This window comes from Polyodon spathula, chromosome 20 (genome assembly GCF_017654505.1).
Source record: "Polyodon spathula isolate WHYD16114869_AA chromosome 20, ASM1765450v1, whole genome shotgun sequence".
Classification (NCBI taxonomy): Eukaryota; Metazoa; Chordata; class Actinopteri; order Acipenseriformes; family Polyodontidae; genus Polyodon; species Polyodon spathula.
In genome coordinates this window covers 7,695,263-7,711,992 of record NC_054553.1, presented here as the reverse complement: position 1 = coordinate 7,711,992, position 16,730 = coordinate 7,695,263, and the positions used below count along the sequence as shown (strand labels likewise).

The following is a 16,730-nucleotide window of genomic DNA, read 5'->3' as shown; positions in this document are numbered from 1 at the left end:
TGCATAGGGTTAATATGCTCTTTTTGCTTTGTTATTACCAGCTGCATATATTTTCTTCCTTAACCGTAAATGGCATCCCCATGCATTCTTTGGATCTTATGTAACACAGCCTTGTCTAACTTCAATTTTACTTCCTTGAGCAGTGCTGTGGTATTTGCAAGGAGATTCCGCAAGCAAGGCACATGGAAAGTTTCAGTAATTGTTCCAGATTGATGAAGGTCTTTTCTCTTTTAACTTTATACAGTTGTGGGTCGTTTTACTTCAATTGAATTGCTCTGTTTTTCATAGTGTTAAAAAGTAAACTGCACGCTCAGCAAAGCAAAAGGTTAAAAAAACAAAAAAATCAAAAAGCATATATTTAAAAAGCAAATCTGTAATTTCTATAAAAGTGTAACAAAAACTATAATGGCACAATTAAAAAATTAAATCTTATTAAATCAAGGTTGAGATTACTCCCATTTCACTTTGTGTATTATATTTAGACAGGCTGGTGAAGGTTTTACTACAGTGGACCCAGTAAGGGAGGGAAATGGTGCTTAATTAAATGGGCTGACCCCGTCCCGTTGTTCTTCAGTTTCAGCTCAATGGGCCTCAGATGGGTCACGAAAGGGGTGGCTGGAGTTTCACGTCAGAACAAGAAAGGGTTTGAAACTTTTCAGGATAAGATCAAAACAGATGTGCCAAGTGCAAATTACCCCTGAACTGTTTTCTCAAATTAGATCCTAATTCTGAAGCTTATTTGTGTGAAAACGACAGCCACAGAGGCATAGTACTGCACAAATTGCCAACAAATCTGAGCATTTGTAAATGTGGTCACAGGTGAAATTAGTTTCCAGATCTGTTACATAATTACCTAGGTGTGGACAACATTCATAACATTAATGTCATAACATTTTACATGAAAATTGACACAAGACCTGTTAGAAAATGAAACAGCTTTTCCCTTGTGGTAAGTGTGGGTGTGTGCCAATGCCATTTACCAATGAGTTTTATAAATAACATATTTCTGGAAAACACTTTAGGAAAGATGTTCCATGAGATTAGATGAAGCACGTTCCAGATAAATAAATGTCTTTACTAAAAAAACGCCATATTTGCAGAAAGGAAAATACAACTTGAAGTATTATACCAATCACGTAAGACAACATGGGCAGTGGTAAAAACACTCTAGGGTATATTTTGCTTCAGTGTGGAATTGCAATTGAATTTTTTTTTTTAAATCTGTATATATTTATGGGTTTAGAACATAACACATGGCTTGAGAAGAAACCACAAAGATATGAATACGTAATTTAGGTGCTGCAGACATGTTATAGAGGGCATTTCAACAGCCTAGAAACAGATCTATTCTTCATTGCTTCTTTGGGTTTCAAAAAAGTAGATAACCAAGATTCCCATCCATGACCTGTAGGTGGAGGACAACTCATAGTGTGTGGATGACAAAGGTTTTCTATGACTTCAGTTGCTTCACAACCAAATGATTCTTGTTTAGTTTACAGCCCAGCATCTAGCATCCATGTCACTTTTTCAGAATTGTAATCATTTTACTTGAATATGTGAGGTAGAATTGCGGTTTGCTATACTGCATACCTAATACAACTGTTAGTGTTGTTGTATTAAGTTATGTACAGTAAACTGTCAGTCGAGTTATCTGATTTCACGTAATACAAGGCAGGACTAATATACTTCTCAGCAAAAAAAAAGTGATATGAATTACATGAAATTCTGCTATAACATATGTGCTTGGATTAGCTCCATCTTTTCTCCTCATTCCGCATATTCGGTACATTCACTGCCATAACAAAAAAGAAATCTTAGGGAATACAGCAATAAATCTCTTAGAATGGAAATGGTCAGATTTTGAACTCCAGGAACACCATTTACATACTGTATTATAAATTCCTTGTCTGATTAGGAAGAAAGCAATTACTGAAATATCTGATTACTTTGATTTAACTTTGAGTTATTACTCTGCCTTGTGGTGTTTTCATGTTAATCTAGTTGTTACTGTACTTAACTGTTAAGCTAACGTAAGCCTCAGCTGAAGCAAAACATTTGGGTGAATAATGCAAGCACTGTATTAGATTTGCATTGCATTACATTTTACTAGGTTATATTCAATAGAAAAGATTTTTAATGAAAAAAAACAAAAAAAAAACAGTTGGTTTTAAAGACCTAAATTAGCACTAATGGACAATAGAATCCCCTTACTGTGATGTGTTCAATTGTTGTAAGTAGTTTTAAGTGTCATTACCATATGCATGCAGTATGAGTGGTCTGAACTGAAGAGCCCAATTGAACTGTGTAGTGGCCAGACTTTGCTGTTTTGGGAACCTTCTGTTTCTGGTATGTGAGACTTCATGGCTACGTGTTTACTTTTCCAGCTACTTATTTTATTGGAAACTTGGACTACTCAGTGCTGTTTCTTTGTCTTTTTGAGGTTCTGCCATTTATACTGCAGATTTTTTCAAGCAATAGTTGCTCCCTACTTTGAGGAGGTTTGTAGAAACCGTTTCCCCCATTGGGCATGGAAGTTCCTCCTGATCATGGGTTTGGTGGTAGTGGTGAGGCAACATTCACATTGAGCATTTCAAACTGAATACAAAATAAAGTAATAAAAATAAAGGTATCATTTAAAAAAAAAAAAAAAAAAACATAAACAGTGCTTCCACTGATAAGGCGTCTATATCACAGAACATGTAAGAATGGTGGTATAGTTGTAGCTGCAATTAACCCCATACTGTTATTTCATTAGCTCTTTCATTCTTGTTATGTGCTGGAACACGAATAACACGAATAGCCCGACTATCTGGTAAATAGGGTATTTAATTTGAAAGAACCAGACACAATGTAGAAAAAGCATATTGTTTATTGTGTTTTCATTCTTAATTTCTTTCTTAATTCTTAATTTCCTTTTTTTATAAAATGATACCTGACATCTATGGCCAAAACTTTTTTGCATCACCTAGAATACATATATATATATATATATATATATATATATATATATATATATATATATATTTCATAAGAGATTACTATTGTTTGTTTACATCACTAATGACCTTATATGAAATGTTTCACAAAGTCATGTCAAATGTTTACGGAGCCATTCAAAATACTACTTTACGAAAGTCCCCCTTCATGTCTGGTATGGTCACTTCCGTACGTACCAGTGAGTAGGCATGCCTCTCTCTCTCTCTCTCTCTCTCTCTCTCTCTCTCTCTCTCTCTCTCTCTCTCTCTCTCTCTCTCTCTATATATATATATATATATATATATATATATATATATATATATTCAAGTAATCATTTGTGCACCTAGATTGGGGAGGGCTTGTTTAATCTTCTACTTTAAAAAGCCACCAGGATGTAATGACTGAAATGATTTAATTTCAGCTGGGTTAACACTGAATTAAAGAGCAGGGGTATTTACATACATCACTCTTAGACCATTGAAATAGACTCCTGTGTGTGTTTTGTCTCACTTGCTATTGCTTTTTCTGCTGTGATCATTATGTATTTATCAGGCTTACTAACTCATGTTTCTCAAAAACCTCAAAAAACCTGAATTTCTGATCTGAGTTTTACCCTATGGACTAGAGGGATCTTTATTTGAGTTTAGTGCCCTTTTTGAAGAGTTTTAAAGAAAGATAGCAAAACTTCTATTTTAAACTAAAATGCCAGCATTAGTGTTGCCAGGGGCCTAAATATCATCATTACATAACTTAAAGGAAGTTGAATTAGGTGTCAATAGGTGAAAATGATGTCATATAGACAGCCTAGCTAGTGACACACTTATTGCCTCCTAAGCAAGTTAATGATTTTCTTTTGTTTTCTATTTTTAAAGTTAAATGGTAGATTAAACTAATCAGACAGGTGTTATGCAACGGTTAACCGTAAATCCATATTACAAACACCAACATACTCGTTTTTTTTTTTTTTTAAAACAGTAATACTTTAGTTTCTTGGTGAACAAACCTCTAAGATTTCAAAGTTCCTCAACCATGAGGATTTTTTTTTTTTTTTCGACTGATCGATCATACAGCTTAGTGCTATTATGATCTTACAGGAGCAACAGGTTCTGGATGTAGGGGAAATGTTCAATCTGTAACAAAACCGCAAATGTGACTGTTCCTACACATCAGCTATAAAGCTGCTTTTATAGGTACACATGTCAATGCTGTTCAAATGATATAAAAACATGTCATTGTAACAGTATCAACATGTGAGCACCAGAAGAACAATTAATGCCCACAATAATCTATAGCAAGGTAATTGTCTTGCTGCAAGGACCTGCATTTTCCTGACACAAGGAAGTTGACTAGCTGGAAAAAGGTACTTTTACCCAGAAGTTATAAATGAATGACTTCATTTGTAATGCAAATATTTATGTGCTAAATGCAAACTCAGGTGTTGTCTTTTTATTATCAAATAAAACGCTGGTAAATAGTAAAAGGTTATCAGTAAAATGGCATTGTAGTTTTGTTTATTTTTTTTATCTACGGCTATGGCTAAAAGTTTTGCATTTTACTGATAACCTTTTACTATTTACCAGCGTTTTATATGATAATAAAAAGACAACACCTGAATTTGCATTTAGCAAAAATTCAGTTTTTTTGAGGTTTTTGAGAAACATCAGTTAGTAAGCCTGATAAATACACAATGATCACAGCAGAAAAAGAAGTAGCGAATAAGACAAAACAAACACAGGAGTCTATTTCAAAGATCTAAAGAGTGACATATGTAAATACCCCTGCTCTTTAACTCAGTGTTAACCCAGCTGGGATTTACTTACCGTATTAACATTACAAATACAGTGTGACAAAGTCATGAAAAGTCTAGATTTACATTTTTAAAATAGACCCCGTAATACGATATAAACAAGAGCGTTAATCATGTATTCTCTTTGTTGCTTAGATTCACTTTACAAATTAAATAATTTCAGTCATTACATCCTGGTTGCTTTTTAAAACAGAAGATTAAACAAGCCCCCCCCCAATCACGATGCACAAATGATCTAAGAGGGGCTTCTAGTTTGTGGAGCAAAGTGTGAAGTGCATAAAGTTTAAAGGAAACCTAAACTAAAATAAGTAAATAAATAACAAACATATGATGCAGATTGAAAGAAAAGGAAGGATGACAAATAAATACAAGTGTAATGAAGTGGTGATAGTGAGAGAAAGGGTGAGTAAGGGAAATGTCTGTGGGGATTTTTTTATTTTTTTATTTTTTTTTGTTTATTTTCCAAATGGTCAACAGGCTCTTTACTTAAGAAAAAATGTGCACGAGGAGGAAAGTCGGCATTCAAAAATCTCTGTCAGACTTGTGGGTCCAGTCCAGGAAATGGCAAGGGTCTAAAAAGGGGATTTTTTTAAATTCAGAAAACATCATTACAGGTAGAGATTGTAGCAGGGAAGCACGCAATGGAGAGTCCTGCATGCCTTCACTGGGTGTGTTAATATCTACAGATACTCTTTTAATTCTAGCTGTTGTTTTTACTTTCCCCTGAATTTTCATAAATACATCTGACCATTTACTCATAAGCTTACCAAGGCAATGTAAACTGTATTTAACACTTTGTACAGTATATTTCAGTAAATCATTACATTTAGTTTGTTGTATCTCTTTTGATAATATTCATTTCATGTCAGTAAGCTGAATAAATAAATGCATGTCCCTATATTAGGAAGTGTATGAAATATGATTGTATTTCTCTCTGATGCACCAGCACCCAAGATAGACAGGGGAGAAAAGTCTATTAACATTATTGACCAGGTTTGATTTGACTTTATGAAGCAAAATTAGTTAATTCTATAGGGTTATGCAAAACATTTAGCCATAGCTGTAGATAAAAAACAAAACAAAAAAAAACACAATGCCATTTTGCTGATAACATTTTACTATTTACCAGAGTTTTATTGGACAATAAAAAGACAACACCTGAGTTTGCATTTAGCACATAAATATTTGCATTACAAATGAAGTCATTCATTTATAACTTCTGGGTAAAAGTACCTTTTTCCAGCTAGTCAACTTCCTTGTGTCAGGAAAATGCAGGTCCTTGCAGCAAGACAATTACCTTGCTATAGATTATTGTGGGCATTAATTGTTCTTCTGGTGCTCACATGTTGATACTGTTACAATGACATGTTTTTATATCATTTGAACAGCATTGACATGTGTACCTATAAAAGCAGCTTTATAGCTGATGAGTAGGAACAGTCACATTTGCGGTTTTGTTACAGATTGAACATTTCCCCTACATCCAGAACCTGTTGCTCCTGTAAGATCATAATAGCACTAAGCTGTATGATCGATCAGTCGAAAAAAAAAAAAATCCTCATGGTTGAGGAACTTTGAAATCTTAGAGGTTTGTTCACCAAGAAACTAAAGTATTACTGTTTAAAAAAAAAAAAAAAACGAGTATGTTGGTGTTTGTAATATGGATTTACGGTTAACCGTTGCATAACACCTGTCTGATTAGTTTAATCTACCATTTAACTTTAAAAATAGAAAACAAAAGAAAATCATTGACTTGCTTAGGAGGCAATAAGTGTGTCACTAGCTAGGCTGTCTATATGACATCATCTTCACCTATTGACACCTAATTCAACTTCCTTTAAGTTTTTTTTTTTTTTTGAGACATTATATATTTACATGTTTTATATGACACTAAAGGGAAACTTTATGCACTTTCGGAAATCCCACTTTTTCTTGCTTTACTGGTAATATGGGTTGCATTGTGTTGTTATGTAATGATGATATTTAGGCCCCTGGCAACACTAATGCTGGCATCCTAGTCTAAAAATAGAAGTTTTGCGATCTTTCTTTAAAACTCTTCAAAAAGGGCATTAAACTCAAATAAAGATCCCTCTAGTCCATAGGGTAAAACTCAGATCAGAAATTCAGGTTTTTTGAGGTTTTTGAGAAACATCAGTTTGTAAGCCTGATAAATACACAATGATCACAGCAGAAAAAGAAATAGCGAATAAGACAAAACACACACAGGAGTCTATTTCAAAGATCTAAAGAGTGATGTATGTAAATACCCCTGCTCTTTAACTCAGTGTTAACCCAGCTGGGATTTACTTACAGATTTAACATTACAAATACAGTGTGACAAAGTCATGAAAAGTCTAGATTTACATTTTTAAAATAGACCCCGCAATACAATATAAACAAGAGCGTTAATCATCTCTTTGTTGCTTAGATTCACTTTACAAATTAAATAATTTCAGTCATTACATCCTGGTGGCTTTTTAAAACAGAAGATTAAACAAGCCCCCCCCAATCACGATGCACAAATGATCTAAGAGGGGCGTCTAGTTTGTGGAGCAAAGTGTGAAGTGCATAAAGCTTAAAAGAAAGAAAAACTAAAATAAGTAAATAAATAATACACTTATGATGCAAATTGAAAGAAAAGGAAGGATAACAAATGAATACAAGTGTAATGAAGTGGTGATAATGAGAGAAAGGGTGAGTAAGGGAAATGTCTGTGGGGAATTTTTACTTAACAGGCTTTTTACTTAAGAGAAAATGAACACCACTATTGATCCAGTTCAGGAAATAGCAAGTGTCTAGAAAGGGGATTTTGGAATCAGGCAGAGACTGTAGCAGGTCAGCACGTATGTAATACTAGAAGGGTGTGTGAGGAAATACTGTAAAAGAAGAGTAATGGAGAGTCCTGCATGCCTTCACCTGTATGTGTCCTTCCCCCCTGAATGCATCTCATCATAAACTTACAGAGGCAATGTAAACTGTACTCAGCACAAGTATATTCCAGTAATCAGTGCATTTGTTTGTTGTTTCTGTTCTGATAATATTAATTTCCTATATATAAAGAATTGCGATGCACCTGCACCCAGGTAAACTCTTCAGAATGGAGGTGCGTGGAAATGTTAAATGAGGTCAATCATTTTTTATGAGAGGGGGTTCAGACAGGCAAGAAAAGTTTTCCACATACAATTTGTTATACATTACCATGATACTAACAACTCATTTTCTTAATGAATTAAAATGCATTAAAATAGTTTTTTTTTTTTTTAATTTAGCTACACATGTGACCCCACATTGTCCAAGCGAAAAAAATATTCTAGAAATGTGTAGAATTAATTAAAAATAAAAAAAGTGAAATAGCTTGATTGAATAAGTGTCCACCCCCCCTTGTAATAGCAATCCTAAATTAGCTCAGGTGTAAATCACACACCAAGTTAAGTGGCCTACACCTGTGTTAAATTGTAGTGATTCACATGATTTCATGATAAATTCAGCAGTTCCTGTAGGTTCCCTCTGCTGGGTAGTGCATTTCAAAGCAAAGACTCAACCATGAGCACCAAGGCGCTTTCAAAAGAACTCTGGGACAAAGTTGTTGAAAGGTACAGATCAGGGGGTGGGTATAAAAAAATATCAAAGGCCTTGAATATCCCTTGGAGCACGGTCAAGACGATTATTAAGAAGTGGAAGGTGTATGGCACCACCAAGACCCTGCCTAGATCAGGCCGTCCCTCCAAACTGGATGCCCGAGCAAGAAGGAGACTGATCAGAGAGGCTACCAAGAGGCTAATGGCAACTTTACAAGCGCTACCGGCTTTTATGGCCAAGACTGGTGACAACAATATCCCAAGCACTCCACAAATCTGGCCTATATGATAGGGAGGCAAGAAGGAAGCCATTACTCAAGAAAGCCCACCTTGAATCCCGTTTAAAGTATACAAAAAAAAACACTCAGAAGATTGTGTAGCCACGTGGCAAAAAAGTTTTGTGTTCTGACTAAACTAAAATGGAACTTTTTGGCCAAAATGCAAAGCGTTATGTTTGGCGCAAACCCAACCCTGTGAAGCATGGTGGTAGCAGCATCATGCTATGGGGATGTTTCTCATCGGCAGGGACTGGGGCACTGGTCAGGATAGAAGGGAAAATGAATAGCAAAGTACAGAGAAGTCCATGAGGAAAACCTGCTGCCCTCTGCAAGAAAGCTGAAACTGGGACGGAAGTTCACCTTTCAGCATGACAACAACCCAAAGCACACAGCCAAAGCTGCACTGGAGTGGCTAAGGAACAAAAAGGTAAATGTCCTTGAGTGGCCCATTCAGAGCCCTGACCTAAATTCAATCCAAAATTTGTGGCATAAATTGAAGATTGCTGTCCATCAACGCTCCCCAAGGAACCTGACAGAGCTTCACCTATCCCAACAGACTCACAGCTGTAATTGCTGCCAAAGGTGCTTCCACCAAGTATTATATCAAGGGGATGGAGTCTTATTTAATTATGATCTTTCAGTTTTGTATTTTTAATATATAATTTTTTTTTTGCAATAAAAAATGTTTTCCCCTTAACAGTGTGGTGTATGGTATGTAGATAAGCTGGAAAAAAAAATCCTCATTTAAATACATGAAATTCAGATGCACTGACACAAACAAAAAAGTGAAAAAAGTTCAAAGGGGTGTAGACTTTCTATCTATACTTTCTATATATATTACTTACAAAACGCACAGCCTGGGGGAGCGTCACGTTTAAGAATAGTATAAGCTTAAATCAGGAAGTTTCAATAGAAACTATTCATCTTCACTGGAATTCATTCAAGTTTTTAAACTATTCTGGCACAGCTTACCCACACCCAGGTTATTCAGAAGGAAATGTCTATTAATACATTATGGGAATTGCATTTGTTTCCCCTTGTGACAGAGATCGAATGACGCTTGGTGTTAGATCTCCTTCCCGACCGGTGAGGGCACTAGAAAGAAGGAACAGAGTACCCTTAAACAAATGGCAAGACAATTTATTCCGAAGGGTCGGTGGAAGTCGGTCATTTAGGAAAGGGGCGGAGCTACGGCACCCAAGCTCACTGACCCGGACGGTAAACGGCGTGGCATCTGAGAATTTGAGGAACGGATGCACTCGTTAACCTAGGGGTCATAGGCGGGGGGTATAAATAGGGGGGCGTGGCTTTGTGATCTGTTCCTTTGCATATGGTTAAGCCAAATAACCAAGAAGGAGTCCGTCTTGTTTATATGACAAACCGTGAGTGTTCTGCTTGTCTGTGTATTAACACGGTTTGTCTTGTGTGTCGTTTCTCACCAAGAATACTGAGCACGATCCGGATATCACCACTCACCGTTTCCACTACAGGAACTGTCTTTTGCACCACGATCACTAAAATCACGCATTGTCGGAATTGTGTCTGTGTTTTGTGTTTTGTGTGGGTGAAAGGACTGGACTTTGGGTTACGGGTCAAACCCGTGGGATTATAATCAGAAGTGATACACGCCGCTGTACCACTTCCAACATTATTATTATTTGCAGGTTTGCTATAAGGCTCTGGACATTGAATTAATTTAATAAACACCCTTGCACATGTACATCATCGTCTGTGACATTTATCCACTCTGCACTGCACTCACCTGCACGTATTCACCACTTTGCCACACCCCTCCAGTAATTTCTATTGATGTTACTCAACTTTTATGTCATATTGTGTGGCAGCCAAGGCATTGTCATTGCAGCTCTTTCAGTTGGAAGGGGTCAGTGACATTTGTGGTTTTTATTTGACAGAAGATTGTGATGGTTTCTAAATTTGCAATATGTTGCTGGTGGATGATTCCTTCAATCAAAATCATTCCTGTATTCTGTCGCTCTAATATTGTTGTTCACGTCATATATCCTTTATGTCCAGACTCATCACACGCATGACATGTAAAAAGAAAAAGGTAATTCCTTTGAGATTGCTAAGTTTAGGTAGATCCTATCATTGAAACGGGGTAAACATTTATAATAATCTAATGCTTAAAGTAGATGTGGCAGGACGGTTCGAAACGTCCCACACCAGAAAGTTGACACACAAACACATGGCAAGTCGAGGCGCTGGTGCGTGTATTTATTACACAAATAAATCAAAAAAGCCAACAAAAAAATATTGCTCACAGAGACAAATAAACAAAAAACTATTCTCAAACACAAATATCTCCACCAAACAAGCAGCAATTATCTCTTTTCTTTTGATACTTTCTCCTTCTCTTGCTTGCTCGCTCACGCTCCTATTTCCTGAGCATCCCTCCAAGTCAGCAAATGCTGCAGGTTTTTATACACATGGCCATCTCAGGATCAGCAAACACTTCATCAATCCGGAGATGACCACATTCTGCACGAGTTTAGAGGGATGGGGCTTTAAAACCACCCACGCTACCAAACAATAACAAATATTCACCTGTTATAAATCAACACAAACAAAACATTTAAATCATACAATAATAACATCACCCATTCTAAATCAATACAAACAATACATTTAATTCATACAATAATAACATCACCTAATACACTTCTTTTTAAATCATACAATTGCAACACTAATAGCAATAAACCATTACTTTTAAATCATAATACAGTTCCACAATGCATTTCCCAGCAGGGCTTTGCCCAGCCCCACTGATTACATGCAGGGTTCTTTTGCCCTGCCACAGTGGAGTTGCTGAATGCATGTCAATACATACCCTGCATTCATCTGTTTCCCCTGCTAGACACAAATTACAACACCAACTCAACTGGATCTCCAACTCTTAGCTGATCAGCCTCTATCCCTCAGGGATAAGCCAGAAATGGAAGAAGGGGGATTTCTGGGGATATAACTCTTTTGTGAGGTGAGAAAAGACTTATTTGAGGAAGTCTGACAAGTTATTTACATTCCCAGATGGTTCAGGGTAAGGTAGAAGCTAGCTGCAAACGCTAATATTAAAAATAAATAAATAAATCCCATAAGTTTACAGAAAAGTTTTAAATTTTATTATGTTTGGTTTTTGTTTTATAAAATACAGATTTTATAAGCTCAGTAGCCCACTCCACTCTGTCTTACTGTTGTTGGTTCTTGCTTACCTAGATGTGTAGGCCGTGTTTCTTCCAAATCACTAAACTGCAGGACAGGACCACCCAGGTGTATCAAAGTAAAGCAGGAGGGGACCCCTTGTAGAGACAGGGTCACGAATGCAGGTAGCTCACAATATGTGAAATGACCCCTCCTGAATAATTTAAACAACATGTGGACTTGCAACACTGAATAAGTCCTGGCAGTCAATGGTGGCTATTTATTACTGTTATTACTGTTATTAAACAGAATGAGCTGTCAGTCTTTCATGAGTATTGACACAACTGTTCCAACATTTTCTTGAATTCATGCCGCTGCAAAACATGTTTTCCGTGTTTCTTTATAGGAGTGTTGGGTACAGTTTGTTCAATTGCAACCTCTTGTTGAATTCAGCTATAGTCAATAAACTGAACGAGGCCCGTTTTTCTTGCCAGGAGAAAACAGGAGATGAGAAGGTCTGCATTCTTATGAAACTACCTCCACAATCTTGATTTAGCTGTGGCTTTATTGACAGTAGAATATTTGCACTGAGACTTCATGAAACCCACCAAGTATTCTCTCTCTCTTTTTTTTTTTTTTAAACTGAGTCTGTTTCCAAAAACAAATAATGCTTATCATATACTTTTTTACTTTTATTGTGCTTTCCCCAATGCTAATGGTGAGGAACAGAAATAGAAATGATGTTTTTGATTAACAGTTCTCTTGTAGATTGTATCAGTATGATATTTGGTTATAAAATGGCATGGACAGTTTCTGTAACCTAATGCAGGACAAAATACCATGTTTTGTTAATGAAAATGTATGTTTGGATAGCACTATTTTGCTACAACCCCTTTAAGAAGATCCTAGCAACTCAGCATTCATTTACATTACCTTTGCATTATTGTATGTGTGTGGACATTTCAAGGGCTGGGTTTTTTCTACTTTAATTAATACAGTATGTACCTTAATTAGAATATATGTGAGATTTCTCATTGTAGTCTCACACTGCAGTTTGTCTATTGATGTCATCTGAAGGAGGGGAAAGTAAATATACCTTTGCATGGGAAATTGATTTCAAAAGAGAACAGTTAATTTTACCAGTTTATTATCTGCATTATATACAATACATTTATATCCATTAACAATGAAAGTACTGTATTATTATACAATTTCATATATATATATCAATCTCTTATTATATATATTAATATATTATGGCTAATTAAATAATAATAATAATAATAATAATAATAATAATAATAATAATAATAATAATAATGTAAAACAAAACATAAATGGCATAAAGATTGTTTCCCCAATGATTTCATATTGTTTTTTTCAAGTTTCTTCAGGATGTCATAAAGAACTTCATTCCAGGTGCATGGTGAGGTGGGAGCAGTCCTGCATGTCTTCTATGTTCTCCACAGCATCAATGATGGCCTCCACCTTCTCTCCTGGCAGGACTGCCCCAGCGTTGGCCCGGAACTTTTTCAGCAGACTGTCACGACTCAGTGGCTTCCTCCAGTGTCCATAAAAGGTGTCACAACGACCTTTAAAGACATCGCCCGTTGTGAGGGTCACCAGCACCTCTGCGTACATCTTATTGAAATTGGCAGGGTTGTCCTGGGGGTGCTCGACCCGTACTCTACTCAGGAGGCTGAGCAGCTCGGGGCGGTCCAGGAAGGCTGGGCTGAACGATTGAACACTGACCTCGCCGTCCAGCAGAGCAGTGCAGGCGTTGAACTGGAAGGAGTGTCGGGCCTCGTGCTCGGATTCAGGGAAGGGTCGGTTGATATACTTGGAGAGGGGGATTCTCAGTAGGATGTTCTGGATCATAGAGGGGTTAAAGTCACCTATGGTGTTGACCAAAAGCTCCCGCGCTGAGCATGCTGCGTCTGCCACCCAGTGCATACCCAGGTGTGCAGGGAAGCGCTTGAACGCTATGTCCTGGTCCTCCAGCAGGAAGCGGGGATCCTGTTCCACTGGGGAGGGCAGTGCCCGTGGCAGGTAGTCATTATAGAAGGCATTAAAGCCAGCGCAGCCTGGGGTCGAGTCCAGGATCAGCGTGCTGGCCTCAAGGCCCCGGGATGCCAGCAGTGCCGCCTCTAGGCCAAGTCGGGCTGCGTTCCCAATATGAAGAGGCTTGGATTGAGTGGCAGCATTGGCCATGGGAGCTCCTGCCAGCGAGGCAGCAATCGCCAGGGCGTTTGAGCACTGTGAGCGATCCAGGGAGAGCAGACTGGAGCAGGCAGCGGCACTACCCAGAGGGCCCACTACAGTCGGGGGATGGAACCTGAAGGGAGAAACACGGGCATTACCATCCTGGTAACTGAGAGAGTATTTTACATATGCTTTTAATGCTTTTAAAATTCTGATTTAAAAACAAACTCAGATAGACAAACTTTATTATCATGCCTTCTAAAAGAACATGTGTTATTTTGCTAGGAAAGTGTAATAATAATTTCAAATAAAAACAACATAATCACTGATGCTAAAAAAAAAAATAAAAACAGATTAAGATTTGCTTTCAAATTTAAACACGGTCTTTCATACTGGGAGAACACTGGCACACTTGCTTCTTGGCAGCACTACAGTGTTGTGCCAAGTTTGTTTGGCAGCAGTCTCCTCACCTGTTGGGGATGTTTTGTGCTTCATTGGAGAATCTCATGAGCCGGCCCTGAATCTCAATGCCTACGTTGAAGGCTAACAGGAGGTCCATCCCACTGGGCTTGGCGTTGCCAGGTAACATCTGAGCAATAGCGAGCAGGGCAGGAAGGACCGCCCCTGAGGGGTGTGTGGCTGGGTGCCAGGTATCATCGAAGTCCATTGAATGGACCTGCAAAGAAGAAAGTGAGGGCACAGTAAGCGCCTGTACAGTGTGACATTTCCACTGACATTCCTGACTGTGAGGAAGCCTGGCCGTACCCAGTCTTTCTACAAAAGAAACCTCAAGGACATGAATACAAACTTGAGCTTTCACTTTTCTAAAAAAAAAAAACAGGATAAAGGGAATGTGTCCTCAATACAATCACTCACCGATGGGCAAATGTCCAGTATAATGAACAAATTACAATTGTTTCATTATATTATATTAGCACAACTGAGGCATTACATTACTTTTGAATTTTCTGCATTATGAAAAAGTTTAGCCTCAGTCCTCAGAACAAGCTTTTTCTCCTTTGACTTTCTCATAGAACTACTCCTTAATCACCAGCTAAGTAACCTGTAAAGTACACCTGTTGGCTTTTCTCAAACAATGGCTTAAAACAAGAGATAAAACAAATGTTTAAACTATTTAATGTTGAAATAATAACACATCTATTACAAGATCTATTGATTTGGATTAATTTATGCTTACATTTTAAATTTTAAATTAATAAATACATTTACATTGTTATTCTCTTATTTTTTTTTTTTTTTTTTTTTACATTTTGGAATGCTGTATTTCAAGATGTGTATTCATGGAAAATATTTGCTGACAGTGTAATGAGGAAATGACCAGTCACAGGCACAAGCTGCAGAACTCGTCAGCTGCTAGAATGTGCGCATTTCATGGACTACAGGATAACAATTTGAAAGGACTGAGCATTGTATAAACAAACTGACATTAAAATATGAAGTGCCAGCCAACAAACACACAGACTTACCGCAACTCCATTGACAAAGGCTGCCAGACTGGGAGAGAGTCTTGTGCCCCCTCGACCAAAGACTGAACTGATGTAATCTGGAGCATACATTTGCTGCAAAGAGAGTTAATCACAGATCATTAAAGGATCTGAACGTTCTTTAAGGTGGAAACAAACAACATAAATGATTGATTATCATCATCCTGGTTTGACAATGCAAACCTCAAAAATTCAGAGAAACTTTTCAAAAATGGGGTAAGTACTGAAGGAATGGTTCATTTTAAAATTGTACAGCCAGGGCTCACTTCTTTGGCCATCATTTTAGGACAGCATTGTTGCCTTTGGGGCCACTAAAGTCAGGAGACTGTGTGCCCTCTGTACCATAGTCCAATGTAAACCTCAGCTGAAGGATTACCTGGCAGTGCTGCAGAGCCAGCTCGAAGACGTGGGAGCTGCTTCCCAGCATCCCCACTCCGATGCTGTCCAGGATCATCCTCTTACTGCGGTGCAGCACAGTGTCTGACAGCTGGCCTGGGTGCACAGAGTGGATGAACCCTCCAAAACTGCTGGTGACTGTCTCCTCTGGGGCAGGCCTTTCCTGCACTGCAGGGCAACAAACAACAGGTCAGTCTCTGCCTGTGCCTCACTTTAGTATTCAGAGCATCAGCTCTACAATAATGGACTAAAATAACAACATTGGTTTTAGTGTGAAATCCTTAAAATTGACATTATTTACACTTTTTTAAAAACATTTTTTTAATTAAATAGCTTTTTAAAAAATGTTTACCTTCAACTGCAGATTTATGTAGACGTCGCAGGCAGAGAAAGTGCCTTGTGGTTCTCTGAAACTAATTTAAAAAAGGAAAAAAATTAAACTAAAATCAATATATGATAGAAAATAGCATGATGATATTAATAATAATATATTAATAATAATATTATATTATTTATGATATTTATTATATTATAATAAGTAAAATTAATAATATAAAATGCACACATTTCTAAGAGTTTGAATGCAATAATTACCTTGAGTGCTGAGAGCATGATGTTGTTCAATAGATTGTTGTGTATCACAGTGTTCTGTCACTGAACTGTTAATTTGCCATGGTTCCATCCTCTCTATATATTCTTTCATACCGGGATACCCATCGTCCTCCAGGTTCCAAAACCCTCCTCCTTTTAGTGAAACTATTCAACTAATTGGGGGGATTTTTCTAGCTTGACCAGGAAATGGGTTATTTAATGACCAGGAATGGGTCCG

The 16,730-nt window shown here is 37.3% G+C and overlaps 1 protein-coding gene across 1 annotated transcript; it reads right to left on the bottom strand.

Annotated features, from left to right (window-relative positions):
* Positions 1-13,125: 13,125 nt before the first annotated feature.
* On the bottom strand, positions 13,126-16,602 carry LOC121295760 (cis-aconitate decarboxylase-like). The gene is made up of 6 exons (XM_041220779.1): positions 16,496-16,602; positions 16,254-16,314; positions 15,882-16,069; positions 15,488-15,580; positions 14,471-14,676; positions 13,126-14,133 (listed from the first exon to the last, which is right to left on the bottom strand). The coding sequence occupies exons 1-6, from the start codon at positions 16,511-16,513 to the stop codon at positions 13,209-13,211; spliced, it is 1,491 nt and encodes a 496-aa protein (XP_041076713.1). The 5' UTR covers positions 16,514-16,602; the 3' UTR covers positions 13,126-13,208.
* Between the last annotated feature and the right edge of the window lie 128 nt (positions 16,603-16,730).

Bases quoted from the DNA above. Each gene is read 5' to 3' on its own strand.
- LOC121295760 (XM_041220779.1), bottom strand. The intron at 16,070-16,253 runs GTAAACATTTTT...GTTGCCCTGCAG, and splicing joins ACATAAATCTGCAGTTGAAG to TGCAGGAAAGGCCTGCCCCA. The intron at 15,581-15,881 runs GTAATCCTTCAG...CTCTCTTTGCAG, and splicing joins TGGCTCTGCAGCACTGCCAG to CAAATGTATGCTCCAGATTA.